General features: G+C 41.2%; 1 protein-coding gene across 6 annotated transcripts in view; it reads right to left on the bottom strand.

The window, feature by feature from the left end:
• LOC124002169 (echinoderm microtubule-associated protein-like 1) overlaps positions 1-20,837 on the bottom strand; it is a 103,172-nt gene continuing 82,335 nt past the window's right edge. The window contains exons 8-24 of one of the 6 annotated variants that reach the window (XM_046309500.1): positions 17,381-17,510; positions 15,571-15,720; positions 14,012-14,081; positions 13,778-13,888; positions 13,547-13,642; positions 13,111-13,245; positions 12,722-12,821; positions 12,102-12,253; positions 7,790-7,915; positions 7,548-7,679; positions 7,078-7,145; positions 6,758-6,846; positions 1,999-2,096; positions 1,543-1,630; positions 1,343-1,438; positions 481-611; positions 1-364 (exon numbers count right to left, since the gene is read on the bottom strand). In XM_046309500.1, coding sequence (XP_046165456.1) covers positions 239-364; positions 481-611; positions 1,343-1,438; positions 1,543-1,630; positions 1,999-2,096; positions 6,758-6,846; positions 7,078-7,145; positions 7,548-7,679; positions 7,790-7,915; positions 12,102-12,253; positions 12,722-12,821; positions 13,111-13,245; positions 13,547-13,642; positions 13,778-13,888; positions 14,012-14,081; positions 15,571-15,720; positions 17,381-17,510 — 1,898 coding nt within the window. In that variant the 3' untranslated portion in view covers positions 1-238. The remainder of the gene's footprint in view (positions 365-480; positions 612-1,342; positions 1,439-1,542; positions 1,631-1,998; positions 2,097-6,757; positions 6,847-7,077; positions 7,146-7,547; positions 7,680-7,789; positions 7,916-12,101; positions 12,254-12,721; positions 12,822-13,110; positions 13,246-13,546; positions 13,643-13,777; positions 13,889-14,011; positions 14,082-15,570; positions 15,721-17,380; positions 17,511-20,837) is intronic. The other 5 variants (XM_046309497.1, XM_046309498.1, XM_046309499.1 and 2 more) reach the window with 5 other exon arrangements.

Below are 20,837 nucleotides of genomic sequence, written 5' to 3'. Positions count from 1 at the left end.
TCCAACAATCCAATCCTATGAACTAACCTAGGATCAGCTTGTCCTGCCCAAATCCTATCCTAAACTATTAATGGGGGAAATGCAAAACTAGGTGCGGATCTAGGGGCAACTTCCTCCTACTCCAATAAGCTCATTGGGATCCATATACAGGAAAGCCTCTGGGGCTGCATCCCTTCCCTTCCCCACCCTACCCAGATCCATAAAGAAACTGCATGTCTGTTGCCCCAAAATGTCTGCCTCACACTATTCTCCACTGCATGACGCTCATGTCCTTGCCCCCGGTGGAAACCAGGCAACTGTCGTCAAACAGGAAGTTCACATTGGTCACATGACTGCTGTGTCCGCCATAGACATGACTGGGAGCCTGAAAGGAGAAAAAAATCCTCAATCAATCAAACAAAAATGCAACCAATGGTCTCATGTAATCTTCACAGGCTCTTCTCAATGTATATATTGAATAGATTTAAAAAAACATCTTACCCGAAATTGACAGCAGGGGTATGAGAAAAGGCAGACTTTTCCAAAGTCGTCACCTGTGACAAGCAGCTGCTTCTCATTAGATCTGGAGACTGCGTTGATGTCAGTCCCGTCAGAGCCATCAGGCCATAACCCTGTGGACCAGAATTCTAGTATTGGTCCCATTATGTTTTTTCTCCTATCTCTGCACTCTGCACACAATGTGAATGGCCATACGGTCACACATCCAGTCCAATTATTGGCAAAAGAGCTGATCTGACTGGTCAAAAGACCAGTTAGTGGCGAAAAGATCAGAATTGGGCTGCCTGTTTAAATGCAGCCTATGTGTCCAGCAAATAGATTCTCCAGCTGCTTCAACAAATACATTTTCTAGCTGCTTCAACAAATAGATTCTCCAGCTGCTTCAACAAATTAATTTTCTAGCTGCTTCAACAAATAGATTCTTCAACAAATAAATTATCCAGCTGCTTCAACAAATAGATTCTCCAGCTGCTTCAACAAATTAATTTTCTAGCTGCTTCAACAAATAGATTCTTCAACAAATAAATTATCCAGCTGCTTCAACAAATAGATTCTCAAGCTGCTTCAATTAATAGATTCTCCAGCTGCTTCAACAAATAGATTCTCCAGCTGCTTCAATTAATAGATTCTCCAGCTGCTTCAACAAATTAATTTGCTAGCTGCTTCAACAAATAGATTCTTCAACAAATAAATTATCCAGCTGCTTCAACAAATATATTCTCCAGCTGCTTCAATTAATAGATTCTCCAGCTGCTTCAACAAATAGATTCTCCAGCTGCTTCAACAAATAGATTCTCATGCTTCTTCAAAAAATAGATTCTCATGCTATTTCAACATTGCTCACCAAAGACTTGGAAGCCCAGGGTGCAGGTGGAGGTGGCCCAGGGGATGTCCCGGGTGGTCTCCACACTCACCACCTGTTTACACACAGACGGGATCCCTGGAACGACATACAGCTGATTGAAACAGGGAGGTGCTACCTGAACGTGTCCAATAAGAACCCAGATTTTAATTTCCCATTTCAATAAACCAAACAATACTTACAATAGAGTATCTCATAGTCTCCTGAGTTGGACACCAGGTACTGAGAGTCCACTGACCAGTCTAGATGGGTGATGAAGCTGGAGTGACCCTGAGAGAGAGAGAGAGAGAGAGAGAGAGAGAGAGAGAGAGAGAGAGAGAGAGAGAGAGAGAGAGAGAGAGAGAGAGAGAGAGAGAGAGAGAGAGAGAGAGAGAGAGAGAGAGAGAGAGAGAGAGAGAGAGAGACAGAGAGAGAGACAGAGAGAGAGAGAGAGAGAGAGAGAGAGAGAGAGAGAGACAGAGAGAGAGAGACAGAGAGAGAGACAGAGAGAGAGATGAGAATCAGCTATAGTCGGATGGATGACTCAGCTTGTTATAAACCATTATGCACTATGCCATAAGTGCGCATAATTTAGCATGTCCTCCTGGTTTGAGGCCGAGGAGAAGAAGGGGTAGGTCCTAAATATAAAAGGTGCTCACCGAGCACTTTCCCAATCTGCTGTACTTCCTGCCACTCTCCCCCACTACGTAGATATAGATGTAGTTATCGTGAGAGCCGATCGCCAGGAAATTACCATCTAGGAATAAGAACAGATTAGGTTACAACATGGCCTGCATCAGTATTACAACATGGCCTGCATCAGTATTACAACATGGCCTGTGTCAGTATTACAACATGGCCTGTGTCAGTATTACAACATGGCCTGTGTCAGTATTACAACATGGCCTGTGTCAGTATTACAACATGGCCTGCATCAGTATTACAACATGGCCTGCATCAGTATTACAACATGGTCTGTATCAGTATTACAACATGGTCTGTATCAGTATTACAACATGGCCTGCATCAGTATTACAACATGGCCTGCATCAGTATTACAACATGGCCTGTGTCAGTATTACAACATGGCCTGCATCAGTATTACAACATGGCCTGCATCAGTATTACAACATGGTCTGTATCAGTATTACAACATGGTCTGTATCAGTATTACAACATGGTCTGTATCAGTACTACAACATGGCCTGTGTCAGTATTACAACATGGCCTGTGTCAGTATTACAACATGGCCTGTGTCAGTATTACAACATGGCCTGTATCAGTATACAACATGGTCTGTATCAGTATTACAACATGGCCTGTATCAGTATTACAACATGGCCTGCATCAGTATTACAACATGGCCTGTGTCAGTATTACAACATGGCCTGCATCAGTATTACAACATGGCCTGCATCAGTATTACAACATGGTCTGTATCAGTATTACAACATGGTCTGTATCAGTATTACAACATGGTCTGTATCAGTACTACAACATGGCCTGTGTCAGTATTACAACATGGCCTGTGTCAGTATTACAACATGGCCTGTATCAGTATACAACATGGTCTGTATCAGTATTACAACATGGCCTGTATCAGTATTACAACATGGTCTGTATCAGTATCACAGTCAACCTGTAACTGTTAGGATGTTCTCATAGAAGGCCTACTGTCGACCTCTTGGTTTCACTTCAGACAGGTTATAATGCATTATGATGCAGCTGTGAAGCATTTTATGTATGGCGCCCTTATATTTTCTTACAACCATCTGATAATGATCCTGACTAAATAACAACCATTTATTGATCCTGACTAAATAACAGCCATTTATTGATCCTGACTAAATAACAGCCATTTATTGATCCTGACTAAATAACAACCATTTATTGATCCTGACTAAATAACAACCATTTATTGATCCTGACTAAATAACAACCATTTATTGATCCTGACTAAATAACAGCCATTTATTGATCCTGACTAAATAACAGCCATTTATTGATCCTGACTAAATAACAGCCATTTATTGATCCTGACTAAATAACAGCCATTTATTGATCCTGACTAAATAACAACCATTTATTGATCCTGACTAAATAACAGCCATTTATTGATCCTGACTAAATAACAACCATTTATTGATCCTGACTAAATAACAGACATTTATTGATCCTGACTAAATAACAGCCATTTATTGATCCTGACTAAATAACAACCATTTATTGATCCTGACTAAATAACAACCATTTATTGATCCTGACTAAATAACAGCCATTTATTGATCCTGACTAAATAACAACCATTTATTGATCCTGACTAAATAACAGCCATTTATTGATCCTGACTAAATAACAACCATTTAATGATAATGACTAAATAACAGCCATTTATTGATCCTGACTAAATAACAACCATTTATTGATCCTGACTAAATAACAACCATTTATTGATCCTGACTAAATAACAACCATTTATTGATCCTGACTAAATAACAACCATTTATTGATCCTGACTAAATAACAACCATTTATTGATCCTGACTAAATAACAGCCATTTATTGATCCTGACTAAATAACAACCATTTATTGATCCTGACTAAATAACAGCCATTTATTGATCCTGACTAAATAACAGCCATGTATTGATCCTGACTAAATAACAGCCATTTATTGATCCTGACTAAATAACAGCCATTTATTGATCCTGACTAAATAACAGCCATTTATTGATCCTGACTAAATAACAGCCATTTATTGATCCTGACTAAATAACAGCCATTTATTGATCCTGACTAAATAACAACCATTTATTGATCCTGACTAAATAACAGACATTTATTGATCCTGACTAAATAACAGCCATTTATTGATCCTGACTAAATAACAACCATTTATTGATCCTGACTAAATAACAACCATTTATTGATCCTGACTAAATAACAACCATTTATTGATCCTGACTAAATAACAGCCATTTATTGATCCTGACTAAATAACAGCCATTTATTGATCCTGACTAAATAACAGCCATTTATTGATCCTGACTAAATAACAACCATTTATTGATCCTGACTAAATAACAACCATTTATTGATCCTGACTAAATAACAGCCATTTATTGATCCTGACTAAATAACAACCATTTATTGATCCTGACTAAATAACAGACATTTATTGATCCTGACTAAATAACAGCCATTTATTGATCCTGACTAAATAACAACCATTTATTGATCCTGACTAAATAACAACCATTTATTGATCCTGACTAAATAACAAAATAACAGCCATTTATTGATCCTGACTAAATAACAACCATTTATTGATCCTGACTAAATAACAGCCATTTATTGATCCTGACTAAATAACAACCATTTATTGATCCTGACTAAATAACATTTATTGATTTATTTTATTGATCCTGACTAAATAACAACCATTTATTGATCCTGACTAAATAACAACCATTTATTGATCCTGACTAAATAACAACCATTTATTGATCCTGACTAAATAACAACCATTTATTGATCCTGACTAAATAACAACCATTTATTGATCCTGACTAAATAACAGCCATTTATTGATCCTGACTAAATAACAGCCATTTATTGATCCTGACTAAATAACAACCATTTATTGATCCTGACTAAATAACAGCCATTTATTGATCCTGACTAAATAACAGCCATTTATTGATCCTGACTAAATAACAGCCATTAACAGCCATTTATTGATCCTGACTAAATAACAGCCATTTATTGATCCTGATTTTTATTGATCCTGACTAAATAACAACCATTTATTGATCCTGACTAAATAACAACCATTTATTGATCCTGACTAAATAACAACCATTTATTGATCCTGACTAAATAACAACCATTTATTGATCCTGACTAAATAACAACCATTTATTGATCCTGACTAAATAACAACCATTTATTGATCCTGACTAAATAACAACCATTTATTGATCCTGACTAAATAACAACCATTTATTGATCCATTTATTGATCCTGACTAAATAACAACCATTTATTGATCCTGACTAAATAACAGCCATTTATTGATCCTGACTAAATAACAACCATTTATTGATCCTGACTAAATAACAGACATTTATTGATCCATTTTTATTGATCCTGACTAAATAACAACCATTTATTGATCCTGACTAAATAACAGCCATTTATTGATCCTGACTAAATAACAACCATTTATTGATCCTGACTAAATAACAGCCATTTATTGATCCTGACTAAATAACAGCCATTTATTGATCCTGATCCCATTTATTGACTAAAATAACAGACTAAATAACAACCATTTATTGATCACTAAATAACAGCCATTTATTGATCCTGACTAAATAACAGCCATTTATTGATCCTGACTAAATAACAACCATTTATTAAATAACAGCCATTTATTGATGACTAAATAACAACCATTTATTGATCTAAAAATAACAACCATTTATTGATCCTGACTAAATAACAACCATTTATTGATCCTGACTAAATAACAACCATTTATTGATCCTGACTAAATAACAACCATTTATTGATCCTGACTAAATAACAACCATTTATTGATCCTGACTAAATAACAACCATTTATTCCTGACTAAATAACAGCCATTTATTGATCCTGACTAAATAACAACCATTTATTGATCCTGACTAAATAACAACCATTTATTGATCCTGACTAAATAACAACCATTTATTGATCCATTTATTGATCCTGACTAAATAACAACCATTTATTGATCCTGACTAAATAACAGCCATTTATTGATCCTGACTAAATAACAGCCATTTATTGATCCTGACTAAATAACAGCCATTTATTGATCCTGACTAAATAACAACCATTTATTGATCCTGACTAAATAACAGCCATTTATTGATCCTGACTAAATAACAACCATTTATTGATCCTGACTAAATAACAGCCATTTATTGATCCTGACTAAATAACATTTATTGCCATTTATTGATCCTGATAAATAACAGCCATTTATTGATCTAAATAACAACCATTTATTGATCCTGACTAAATAACAACCATTTATTGATCCTGACTAAATAACAACCATTTATTGATCCTGACTAAATAACAGCCATTTATTGATCCTGACTAAATAACAACCATTTATTGATCCTGACTAAATAACAACCATTTATTGATCCTGACTAAATAACAGCCATTTATTGATCCTGACTAAATAACAACTATTTAATGATAATGACTAAATAACAGCCATTTAATGATAATGACTAAATAACAACCATTTTAATTTAAAAGATGTACTATGAATATTCATCTTTATAATAAGTCATAATAAAGTCTCATATATGCTTATAGCAAGTAGCCTAATAAAGCATTATAAGAGCCTATTACCATACCCGGTGCAAAGCGGATAACAGACAGCTGTTCATTCCCATCTGTGTGCACTGTGACTAGATCCTTAGAGTCGGTATCCAGCACCAGCCACCTGTGTGACAAAAGAAACCCATCTTCTCATTATCAAAAGTATACTAACACATCACATATCTGCTGTAATTTCACAAAGCCCACTTTGAGACTCCTATCGTAATGAAAAAACACTATAGAAATGACATGTGTTGTTGTTGTTGTTGTTGTTATTATTATTACGGGCAGGTCTCTATGGCTTTTGTGATGGAATTGGCATAGTACGATTCTCCTTCGAGCACTACGCTGTCACCTGCCGGTCTGCGTTCCTATAGCAACCACTGCTCCAGAGGGATGGAATCCAGCAGACTGGGCCGCGTCCTACCCGTGAAAGAAAACGAAAGGAAGGGTCACGTCAATGCTGCATCCTGAAACCTTTGCCACACCCAAATAACCAGCCTCAGTGAAGAACTAATACAACACAAAGAGACTGAAGGTTTTTGGAGATGTATAAACACAAAGTCTTGATATAATTAATAATAATTTAAAAACCCTATGCTTTCCTGCGCTACCTTAGAACCCAGACTGAGTTTTTCCTGGAGCAGGTCATGTGGTGAGATAAGGCCAACCCCCCAACATATTTGGCGTGACATCATTGCTGGCTATACAGCACAAACAGATCTGTGACCAAGCTAAGCTCATGACCCTTCTACTCATACAGTTATGTGTAATGTGTGAGGTTCAGGGTTGTCCCCAGGGGGCGCTGTCTGTCTGTCCGTCTACCTCCATAGTCTTGGTCCAGACAGGCTGATGTGAGGAGGAGTCCCACAGGCTGACGTGCTTGTCGTGACCACAGGTGAGGAAGTGGGGCTTCCAGGGGTGCACGGCCAACCCCCACAGCTCATCTGTGTGACCCTGGAGAAGGTAGGGAGGCCAGTTAGCATATCATCATTTAACAGCTAAATCTCTTCGAAATTTTAGGTTTAATGTCTGCATGAACTAGAATGTCAGATAATTGTACCCACTTGAGTGATGGGGGTAAATTCGCCATATAAACTGCCTTGTAGAACATAGTTCCTGGTGGTCCCAATAAGTACACTCTCCCCTTTGCCCTCGGCAACAGTCCGGACAGGACCAAATAATTCAGGAACCTGGGACAAGGTGGGAAAATAAATAATATTATTCATATCAACGGTAAGCTTCCTGCCACAGTGGATGTGAGGGCTGTTTACTCGGTCTTTTCATTGTTTCATATCACAGATGGCTGAGTGTGTGTGTGTGTGTGTGTGTGTGTGTGTGTGTGTGTGTGTGTGTGTGTGTGTGTGTGTGTGTGTGTGTGTGTGTGTGTGTGTGTGTGTGTGTGTGTGTGTGTGTGTGTGTGTGTGTGTGTGTGTGGGTGGAGGGGGGTATGGACATCGGAAAACAGAGTGGTGTTTGCATTGTACAAATCATTGGTATTATTGTTTCCATCATATAAAATACACAGACAGAGCATTCAGAAAGTATTCAGACCCCTTCCCTTTTTCCACATTTTGTTACGTTACAGCCTTATTCTAAAATGGATTTAATTGTCCCCCCCCCACATCAATCTACACACCATACCCCAAAATGACAAAGAATAAAGCGTTTTTTAGACCAAAAAATGTAAAACTGAAATATTACATTTACATAAGTATTCAGACCCTTTACTCAGTACTTTGTTGAAGCACCTTAGGGGGCGATTACAGCCTCAAGTCTTCTTGGGTATGACACTACAAGCTTGGCACACCTGTATTTGAGGAGTTTCTCCCATTCTTCTCTGCAGATCCTCTCAAGCTCTGTCAGGTTAGACGGGGAGCATTGCTACATAGATATTTTCATTTCTCTCCAGAGAGTGGCTCAGGCTCACATTTAGAGACTTGTCCCAAACCCACTCCTGCATTGTCTTGACTGTGTGCTTAGGCTCATTGTCCTGTTGGAAGGCGTACCTTCGCCCCAGTCTGACGTCCTGAGCGCTCTGGAGCAGGTTTTCATTAAGGATCTTTCTGCTCTGTTCATCTTTCCCTCGATCCTGACTAGTCTCCCAGTCCCTGCTGCTGAAAAACATCCCCACAGCATGATGCTGCCACCAACATGCTTCACCATAGGGATAGTGCCAGGTTTCCTCCAGATGTGACGCTTGGTATTCAGGCCAAAGAGTTCAATCTTGGTTTCATCAGACCAGAGAATCTTGTTTCACATGGACTGAGAGTCCTTAAAGTGCCTTTTCGCAAACTCCAAGTGGGCTGTCATGTGCTTTTGACTGAGGAGTGGCTTCCGTCTAGTCACTCTACCATAAAGGCCTGATTGTTGGAGTGCTGCAGAGATGATTGTCCTTCTGGACGGTTCTCCCATCTCCACAGAGAACCTCTGGATCTCTATCAGAGTGACCATCGGGATCTTGGTCACCTCCCCAATTGCTCAGTTTGGCTGGGCAGCCAGCTCTTGGAAGAGTCTAGGTGGTTCCAAACTTATTCTATTTAAGAATGATGGAGGTCACTGTGTTCTTGGGGACTGCAGATATTTTTTTGTACCCTTCCCCAGAGCTGTGCCTCGACACAATCTTGTCTCTGAGCTCTACGGGCAACTCCTTTCAACCTCATGGCTTGGTTTTTACTCTGACATACACTGTTAACTAGACAGGTGTGTGCTTTTCCAAATCATGTCCAATCAATTTCTGTTTTCACTTTGTCATTATGAGGTATTTTGTGTAGATTGGGTAGGAAAAAAGGGTTTAATACATTTTAGATTTTATTATTATTAATATTTTTTTCTTTATTTAACCAGGCAAGTCAGTTAAGAACATATTCTTATTTTCAATGACGGCCTGGGAACAGTGGGTTAACTGCCTGTTCAGGGGCAGAACGACAGATTTGTACCTTGTCAGCTTGGGGGTTTGAACTCGCAACCTTCCAGTTACTAGTCAAACGCTCTAACCACTAGGCTACGCTGCCGCCCCAGAATAAGGCTGTAATGTAACAAAATGTGAAATAAGGGAAGTGGCGTGAATACTTTTCGAATGCACTGTACATGCATCAACCAAGACCCACATATTTCTGAAAAAGCTAGCATCATCTTTTGCTAAATGTGTATTCGTGAATGCCAAGCGAAGCCAGGCTTCCCCCCTAAATAACATTAAATCATTTATATCTTTCATCTCTATGTTTCATAAATGTCCTTCAATTCGCAAGAGGCTGAATGGTATCACACCGGAGAAAGCATCAGAGTGAGCTAAACAGCGGCCCTCTGTTTCAGTATGTAGCCCAGGTATCTGATTCTGTCTGCACTTAAAGTGTAGGGCATTATTGCCACCCGTAACATTGAATACAATAGCAAGGGAAGCCAGCGAGGCATTTGGCCTCCCTTGATAAAATATATAATAATAGCCCATCAGTGTTGAGCTAAACCGAATGAGGTCAACTGTTAATGGTCCTGGCGCACCAAAAAGATGACCGAAAAAATGTCATTTTTGTATCTCACTGTGTCGTTGTCCTCTGTAGCTAGCTAAAATCAGCCCTTTCCTAAATTAGCTATGGATGGAGATAGGTATTTGGACTTGTGGTTTTACTTAATTCTCTGTACTGGACAATGATTATAACAGCGATTCTGATCCACCCATTAATGCATACATTGTGCCCCTGGCCTGAGAGGATGGAAGTTCAATATGTAACTAGATGTAGTAGGCTAATGTTAACTAGCTGGCTCATCATTGCCCATGAAAGGAAGTTAGGCTATTGAGTAAGCATTTTTAGCCAGGTAGTCTAGGACAACAAAAACTAAAAGCGTGTACTGTATGACAGAGTGATAGACCATTTCGGCAACATGAAAGCGAGGAGGATGGCGTTGGCGTATCTCCACAAGTAGGGTGAGTCAACATGTTTTTTCTACTTGCACGCACACAGAAATCAGGAACATGGACAGCCACATCATATTTAGCTTACGTTGATTGGACTAAATCGTTCTTGGTATCTTTAAGTTGTCACTTTATTAGACTAAGCAGAGGTGATTTGATGATGTTGAATTGTTGAAGTGGAAATGGTGCTGGAATGCTGGAGGCAGAAACTGTTTTCATTGTGACTTTGCTGCAACTCTCCGTGGTTCTAAATCAATAGTTGTTAGTGGTCCGAAAATGTTGGAAACATTGCTTGACCATGCAAATTATATTTTACCCCAATTTCGTGGTATCCAATTGGTAGTTAGTCTTGTCTTATCGCTGCAACTCCTGTACGGACTCGGGAGAGGTGAAGGTCGAGAGCCGTGAGGCCTCCGAAACACAACCCAACCAAGCCACACTACTTCTTGACACAATGCCCACTTAACCCGGAAGCCAACCGCACCAATGTATCGGAGGAAACACTGTACACCTGGCGACCGTGTCAGTGTGCACTGGGCCAGGCCTGCCACATGAGTCACTAGTGCGTGATGCGACAAGGGCATCCCTGTCAGCCAAACCCTCCCCTAACCCAGATGACACTGGGTCAATTGTGCACCTTCCCATGGGTCTCCCGGTCACGAACCCAGAATCTCTAGTGGCACAGCTAGCACTACGATGCTGTGCCTTAGACCACTGCAATGCCTTAAACCACTACGATGCCTTAAACCACTACGATGCCTTAGACCACTACGATGCAGTGCCTTAGACCACTGCGATGCAGTGCCTTAGACCACTACGATGCAGTGCCTTAGACCACTACGATGCAGTGCCTTAGACCACTACGATGCAGTGCCTTAGACCACTGCGATGCCTTAAACCACTATGATGCAGTGCCTTAGACCACTGCGATGCCTTAAACCACTACGATGCAGTGCCTTAGACCACTGTGATGCCTTAAACCACTACAATGCAGTGCCTTAGACCACTACGATGCAGTGCCTTAGACCACTGCGATGCCTTAAACCACTACGATGCAGTGCCTTAGACCACTGCGATGCCTTAAACCACTACGATGCAGTGCCTTAGACCACTGCGATGCCTTAAACCACTACGATGCAGTGCCTTAGACCACTACGATGCAGTACCTTAGACCACTGCGATGCCTTAAACCACTACGATGCAGTGCCTTAGACCACTGCGAAGCCTTAAACCACTACAATGCAGTGCCTTAGACCACTGCGCCACTCGGGAGGCCATATAACTGTTTGTTACATGCAATATTTACTCTGGTTTTGTGATGAAACAAATGTGTGGTTGAATTTATTCTGCCGCTGTGTGACTTTTCGTTGTCTCGGTGGCGTATGAACTAACAGGTTATAGAGAAACACTTTTTTTCTGGCATGTCTTCCCAAGTGATTTTACCCACACGCTGCTACTGATCTCACCTCAACCGATTGTATCTGCTGGTAGCTCCCATCCCAAGAGATGAGTTTCCGATCTTTTCCCCCTGACACCAGTGTGCCACTCCTCAACATACACAGCGCAAAGATGCTCCCATCGTGTGCTCCCTGAATGGCGTGGCTAATTCGATTAGTGCCTGCATGACAGAGAGAAAGACAGAACACACTCGGAGAAGGCAGAAGATAGTGGTTTGTTCTACCTCACAACACATGTTCCTCTCACAAGACAGGCCTTGTTGTTCTATTCTAGGCATGACCCTGTTCTGACCCTAGCAATATGACAACTCTCTCATAATAAAGAGCCTTTGATGAGCCAAAACGTCTGACATCAGCAGCAAAGCCCATGCGTGAGAGATACAAACTTTGAAAACAACAGGACGTGCAGCTGGGGAAGGATAAATACTCAGCAGGTCTGTTTCATTTGCTTCACTTTGGAACTTTCCAGAATTGTATTTTCTCTTCAAGATGTATGCGTGGAACTTCTGAGGTGTTAATACCCCAGCATTTGTTGGATGTGAGCTTTGCTTTAGTACTTCACTTTCCTTACAGCTGACATAAAGTGTAGTATAGAGTTTACATTTCGATCTATTGAATAACAGGTTCACCTTTCCCCCACACAAGTATATTTCCACTTGAGTCCCCAGTTATGGTGTCTCCATTTTCTGAAAAAGTCACACTCAAGACGAACTTGGGCTTCTCTTGTTTCTGTAAGAAAAATAAATAAATATGGCTTAATTTACTTGGGGGGGGGCAGAGATAGAACTGAATTGCAGACATGTAGCTTCACTAAACACTACAGAACCTTCTCTTACATGTGGTAAAGAACTAAAGCAACACAGATAGTCCTTGCTACATCGACTTTGGCAACAACAAAAAAGCTTCTGCTAAATGGCGTAAATCATGTTGATTTTGACAAATACATTTGATCCTAAAACTCAAGATGATCTAGCAGATGAGCATAAAGACCGTATAAATAAGAGATCTCAAGTCGTACCTCAAACAAGCCTTGCTTCTTGACAAGGGTGCCCCTTTCCAGAGTCCAGAAGTAGAGGTGGGACTTCCCACACGTGACTATGATGTTGGTGTCGGTGGGGTGGAAGTCGGCAGCGAACACTCCCTCGTTGGAACACTGACAGAAAGAGCCATGGTTACTGGTGTTTCAGAGTGCTTCTGACTCGATCTGTTTCAGGGGCAATGTGAACATTCTGAGGCTATGACTGAACATTCACCTTACAAATCATCAGAGCATTTCAAATGTCTATGAGGATATATAGAGCAACTCAAAAGCCAGGTAAGCTTTTTCTGAAGACCTGAAGACTTGTGCGTTGGATCCACAAGCTAATGCCTAGAATTTAGCTCAAAGGGCTAACACATGTTCAAACCACAGGTCACACACACACGCACACATGCACGTGCGCACACACACTCACCTTGACATCAGCCAGTCTCTCCTCTCTCTGCCAGTCCCACACGGAGAGTACATGGTCGTTGGAGTCGTCTACTACACACAATGTGTTGCCTCCGTTCTGCACCAACCAACAGAGAGAGGGATCAGCCCAGTCCTCAGTTATTTAAGAAAGCTTTTCTGACCAGTCAAAGCACACTCAAAATCTAGTTCATATATTAGCTATGATTGTTTTCATGAAGGGTCCATAGCTTACCGATTTTGAGAAGGCGAGGCAAACCAGGGCGCGGTCAAAGAAGCCTGTTCCCAGAACGTGGAGGGTGTTGAGACTCACTGAGTCCCAAACCCGCACATGAGGAGCCAACTGCTGTCAGCACACAGGCACACGCACACGCACACGCACACACAGACACACACAGATTATTTCTAATCATGAAATAAGTGAAGTGATCATAGATTTAAAGTTATGTGACAATGAGAGGTCCCTTACTTTGCCATCGGAAGAGGTGCCTGCCACCTGTCCCGTTGCTATGGTGATTTTATCAGGATGGACAGCCAGGCTATAGGAACAGAGAGATGACGAACACTTTGAACATCTGAATGGCCGATATCAACAATTAAGAAAAACCACAGAGACCTCAAAGCAGATCAAAGAGAAATGTTTTCGACGAAACTGTGAGTTGCTATCATATTATGTCGTTCTGTCAAACTCAAGGTCATGGGGTTTGATTACAGGAAGTCATGTCTGATTTGATTCTTACCGATGATGACAAGACTCCTCCCTCTTCTATTACTGATGGCTGATAGTACACTACAGAAGGACACTACAGAAAGGCACTACAGAAGGACACTAAAGAAGGACACTAAAGAAGGACACTACAGAAGGACACTAAAGAAGGCCACTAAAGAAGGACACTAAAGAAGGACACTAAAGAAAGACACTAAAGAAGGACACTAAAGAAGGACACTAAAGAAGGACACTACAGAAGGACACTACAGAAGGACACTAAAGAAGGACACTAAAGAAGGACACTACAGAAGGACATTACAGAAGGGCGTTACACCATAGAGAGATATAAGAAAATGTCAGAGGCACCTGTACTACAGAGCGAGAAGAAAGCTAATGTCTCCCCGTGCCCTGCCACGAATCAACTCTTATTAATTAGATGTTCATTGTCAGTGTGACCCCAGACCGACCGCTCGTCTGTTAATATGCCAGTGAGTTTTTTTACCTCATTATATTTCCTACCAGCCTTTTTTTTCTCCGTCAGATAATTACCTGCCCGACACTATAACTGAGGAAAAGCAGCTGCAGACAAGCCACTCATTTACTTTAGCCCGCCTCATTATGAAGGGGTTATTCCATAGGATTAGGATTAGACAGGAATACTGATCGAAGCAGGTGGGCGACAAGCACCCACATCAAGGTGTCTAACAAAGCACAGCTTTTACATCAATTAAGCCCTTCCAACTTGGAGTTGTGTTGCCTGTTTCTTTGGATAGCGGAAAGATAGCAAGTTATTTCAATACGATGCCTAATAAATGTTGAATACTGTCTGTCTGAGAATACTATACACGGCAGATGGTGACAATGATTTAGGGGTTAAATAGGGCCGTGTCTCTTTTGGCATGACCTAGCAGCAGGTAACCTAGTGATAGAGCATTGGACCAGTAACCGAAAGGTTGCTGGATCTAATCCTCGAGCTGACAAGGTAAGAATCTGTCGTTCTGCCCCTGAACAAGGCAGTTAACCCACCGTGGATGTCGATGTGGATGTCGATTATGGCAGCCCCCCGCACCTCTCTGATTCAGAGGGGTTGGGTTAAATGCGGAAGACAAATTTCTGTTGAAGGCATTCAGTTGTAAAACTGACTAGGTATCCCCCTTTCCCTTTCCCTCTCTGAATCTTAGGCCCTACTACTTGATGTTTGACAAGCGTCCAGATAAGAACATCATCACACATCAGATTGAAATGCTGTCCACTGATAGGGGACAGAACGCAGCATACAGGAGAGATATAGTGTTGTGTCATATCCTGTTTCCTCTCACCACTTGATGTCGTCCGTGTGGCCGGTGTAGTGCCTCTGGAGCTGCTCGTCCACGTTGTAGAGAACCACCACAGAAGCGATGAAGTACACCGTCTCTCCCGTGGGTAACAGGTACAGGTTAGAGCGACAGTCACGCCCCCTGTACCCATAACTGGACATTTAGGTCAAGAGCCACACAACTTCAACGGAACATCAAATGTAGCCTACATATAAACCAATCTAGAATGTCTGAATTCAACGAGGCACGTTTTAATAAAAGCTCTTGGGCTCCTTAGGGCCACCGTAGTCTATATTTACAACCTAATCAACCAGCATGCACCCAACCTTCCAGAGTTCCAAATGGATAATTCAGTAAGATACAGAATGTCAGTTCTAGGCACCTTTCCTTTGTTGGAAAATTCACAGTCGCCTTCAGGCAAAACACTAGACTGAACACAGAACATTCATTGTTTTATCCTGATGCTGGTGTTTCCAGAAATAGGCATTTTTTATACCCAGTATAATCTCCCTCTGCTGAAATGGGGGTTGATACCTTCAGGGACAGAGAGGAGGAGAGAGGAGGGAGCTGACTACATTTTCAGCTCAGCCTGCTGACTTCTGAGTTTATGCAATTGCTGAATGCAAGAAAGCAGGGTTTGTATTTCAGTATGCAGTAGAGATGAATAGGAAATAAATATCTTTTGGAGCATCCAGGAGATGTGACTTTTCATTCACAGCTGTGCAATCTGAATGTTACTTAGCAATACATGGGAGATACATCTTGCAATGCATCTCTGGCCTGAAAGCTTAGATTTTAAAGCCTACTGTTATGAACATACACTACCATTCAAAGGTTTGGGGTCATATAGAAATATAGAAATATAGAAATGTAGAAATATAGAAATGTAGAAATATAGAAATGTGTTTTTTTGTTCATTAAAATAACATCAAATTGATCAGAAATACAGTGTAGACATTGTTAATGTTGTAAATGACTATTGTAGCTGGAAAGGCAGATTTTTTTGATGGAATATCTACATAGGCGTACAGGGGCCCATTATCAGCAACCATCCCCCCTGTGTTCCAATGGCACATTATGTTAGCTTTTCCAAGTTGATCATTTTAAAAGGATAATTGATCATTAGAAAACCCTTTTGCAATTATGTTAGCACAGCTGAAAACTGTTGTTATGATTAAAGAAGCAATTCAACTGGTCTTCTTTAGACTAGTTGTGTATCTAGAGCATCAGAATTTGTGGGTTCGATTACAGGCTCAAAATGGCCAGAAACAAATAACATTCTTCTGAAACTCATCAGTCTAGTCTTGTTCTGAGAAATGAAGGCTATTCCATGCGAGAAATTGCCAAGAAACTGAAGATCTCATAGAACACTGTGTACTATTCCCTTCACAGAACAGTGCAAACTGGCACAGTGAAGAGGAGACTCCAGGATGCTGGCCTTCTAGGCAGAGTTACAAAGAAAAAGCCATTTCTCAGACTGGGCAATTAGACATTAATGTACTTGTCCTCTTGCTCAGTTGTGCACTGGGGCCTACCACTCCTCTTTCTAATCTGGTTAGAGCCAGTTTGCAGTGTTCTGTGAAGGGAGTAGTACATTTACAACATTAACAATGTCTAACAATGTCTATTTCTGATCAATTGATGTTATTTTAATAGACAAAAAAAGGACATTTCTAGGTGACCCCAAACTGTTGAATGGTAGTGTACGTTGAGAGTTGTAACGCCACTTCATCAGTTTCTTATCTTTTGAAATATACATTTTCTATTGGCCTTCCATATTTGAAAATGACCCCACTGCACTGAAAAAGGATACACCCAGTCCAGCTTGAGCTTCTTGTTTGGCAGGTCCGATTTGGCTTCCAGGCAGTAGGTCTCAACAAGGTCTTTAGCCATGTACATGGTGATGGGCCGTCCCTTCAAATACATTTTCACATATCCTTCCTCTAAAAGAAGCAACAGACATTTTCAGTGGACAATTTGTCATGGCTCATTGGTAACGAGGACGAGTGTTTGTGATGGTGAGAACAGTGTATGAGAGGAGCGAGAATAAAGAGGGGTGTAGAGACTCTTGAGAATGAAAGAGGGGTGTAGAGACTCTTGAGAATGAAAGAGGGGTGTAGAGACTCTTGAGAATGAAAGAGGGGTGTAGAGACTCTTGAGAATGAAAGAGGGGTGTAGAGACTCTTGAGAATGAAAGAGGGGTGTAGAGACTCTTGAGAATGAAAGAGGGGTGTAGAGACTCTTGAGAACGAAAGAGGGGTGTAGAGACTCTTGAGAATGAAAGAGGGGTGTAGAGACTCTTGAGAATGAAAGAGGGGTGTAGAGACTCTTGAGAATGAAAGAGGGGTGTAGAGACTCTTGAGAACGAAAGAGGGGTGTAGAGCAGTGGGGGCTGTTGAAGGGAGGACGGCTCATAATATTGTCTGGAAAGGAGTGAATGGAATGGCATCAAACACACGGAACCCACGGAACCCACGGAACCCACGGAACCCACGGAACCCACGGAACCCACGGAACCCATGTATTTGATGTGTTTGATGTATTTGATAAAATTCCACTCACTCCACTCCATCCACTACCACGAGCCTGTCCTCCCCAATTAAGGTGCCACCAACTTCCCGTGGTGTAGAGATGATGAGAATGAAAGAGGGGTGTAGAGACGATCAATAGTTTAGAGGAGTGTAGAGACAATCAATAGTTTAAGAGTGGTGTAGAGACGATCAATAGTTTAGAGGGGTATAGAGACATGAGAATGAAAGAGGGGTGTAGAGATGATCAATAGTTTAGAGGGGTGTAGAGATGATCAATAGTTTAGAGGGGTTTAGAGACGATCAATAGTGTAGAGGGTTTAGTGTAGAGACAATAGATCAATAGTGTAGAGGGTTTAGTGTAGAGACAATCAATAGTTTAGAGGGGTGTAGAGACGATGAGAATGAAAGAGGGGTGTAGAGATGATCAATAGTTTAGAGGGGTGTAGAGACGATCAATAGTTTAGAGGGGTGTAGAGATGATCAATAGTTTAGAGGGGTGTAGAGATGATCAATAGTTTAGAGGGGTGTAGAGACGATCAATAGTTTAGAGGGGTGTAGAGACAATCAATAGTTTAGAGGGGTGTAGAGACGATCAATAGTTTAGAGGGGTGTAGAGACGATCAATAGTTTAGAGGGGTATAGAGACGATGAGAATGAAAGAGGGGTGTAGAGATGATCAATAGTTTAGAGGGGTGTAGAGATGATCAATAGTTTAGAGGGGTGTAGAGACGATCAATAGTGTAGAGGGGTGTAGAGACAATCAATAGTTTAGAGGGGTGTAGAGACGATGAGAATGAAAGAGGGGTGTAGAGATGATCAATAGTTTAGAGGGGTGTAGAGATGATCAATAGTTTAGAGGGGTGTAGAGATGATCAATAGTTTAGAGGGGTGTAGAGACGATCAATAGTTTAGAGGGGTGTAGAGACAATCAATAGTTTAGAGGGGTGTAGAGATGATCAATAGTTTAGAGGGGTGTAGAGATGATCAATAGTTTAGAGGGGTGTAGAGACGATCAATAGTTTAGAGGGGTGTAGAGACGATTAATAGTTTAGAGGGGTGTCATGGTTATGAGATGTTGATATACATTTTAAAAATGAAAAGTCTTAAAGGAGTGAATGCATTTAGTAAAGGAAATTATAGATCAGCAAAACACAGAGATAGATAGGCTTTCATTTTCCTTTTATTCAGATAATAACAACGAATGATGCAAAATGAACAGAGAAGACAACATGCATACGGTGCCACAGCAAGAGAAGCAAAAACAACCAAGAAGAAACAAAACACAGAAAAAAACATGAAACATGACGGTCATGGAGAGGAATGCTTTTTCAAGTCCATTTTTTCAATCTAATGCAAAGAGCTGGTATAGACCTCGCTTAGTAACAGATTTGGAAGTACTGGCTAGGGGATTTGACGGGGCTCCTGTAGTTCGGAGTGTCTAAATGAGTGTGGCTAACTGACTTTTTCAGGGGGATAGTGAACGTCGGGGTCTTCCTGACTCCAGTGGACCTGACAGACTTGTCAGGTGCATTCTTGGAGTCAGGCGCGGTGTGGGGAGCGGAGGAGCGGCCAGACACGGCTGCTACGCTTGATTTGGGCGCTTCAGCGGTTCCAATCCTTTTCGATGGGCGGGACAGGTATATCTGCACGGTTACTAGGTAGGTTAGGTGGAAGAGTTGGAAATGGGGCCATCGGGAAGGAGGAGGAGGGGAGGAGGAGGAGGAGGAGGAGGAGGAGGAGGAGGAGGAGGAGGAGGAGGAGGAGGAGGGGTCAGTAGAATATATCCAAGTTAGATTTGATCGACAACTTGCTGTTCTGCTACAATGGACGACCACAAAACACAGGACTGGTACTAGACAAGCTGCCGTATCTACTGGTTAACAACCGCTGGTGGGCTAAACTACTGGGGCTCTCACTCTTCACGTTACGCTTGAGACTTTTACTAAAAGAGTGCATTAGTGGCTCAACATATAACTAATGTCTATGATAAACATGAGACAGTAAAGAGTCTCTTTTTTGATCTACTTTAGCTGGCATCAGGGTGAATAACATTCATAATATATAATAATATAATATAATATATATAATATATGCCATTTAGCAGATGCTTTTATCCAAAGCGACTTACAGTCATGTGTGCATACATTCTACGTATGGGTGGTCCCGGGGATCGAACCCACTACCCTGGCGTTACAAGCGCCATGCTCTACCAACTGAGCTACAGAAGGACCATTCATCTTTAAATATGTTCACTTGACCTACCATGCTTATCTTATGTATTTTTGAATATTTTATGTTTTGTTGTTGCCACTGACAGCATTGAATTTGTCCATGAGTTTCACAAGAGTCTGCTTCCAAACATGTCTCTTTCATCTTTCTTTAGCCAGACTTGTGGAAATGGGGCATAAGCTGTCCATCAAACACTCCGTACTGAAGGCCATGCAAGAGAAGGCCACTCCAAAAAGACTTCAAAAGACATAAAGTGAAGACATTGTAATGCAAACAGCCCTTTTCAGGATATGTGATACCAACACTCTGAAAAGGGGGCTCTTAGGAGATCAGGGTGCATTGCAGGAAATATTTGGTGGGGTTCCTATGGTGACGAGGACAAAAGAGAGCTGTGTGGCTGTGAGCAAACATATCTACAACGTGGCAATTCCACACTAAGCTTAACAGCTAGTCTAAAAGCATCACTGCAATCAACCAGACAGGAGTTCAGACTCAGGTTTCCCAAACTCT

The sequence above is a fragment of the Oncorhynchus gorbuscha genome, linkage group LG17 (assembly GCF_021184085.1).
Source record: "Oncorhynchus gorbuscha isolate QuinsamMale2020 ecotype Even-year linkage group LG17, OgorEven_v1.0, whole genome shotgun sequence".
In the NCBI taxonomy this organism is placed as follows: domain Eukaryota; kingdom Metazoa; phylum Chordata; class Actinopteri; order Salmoniformes; family Salmonidae; genus Oncorhynchus; species Oncorhynchus gorbuscha.
The sequence above is the reverse complement of the archived record's forward strand: the minus strand, read 5'-3'. Positions and strand labels throughout refer to the sequence as shown.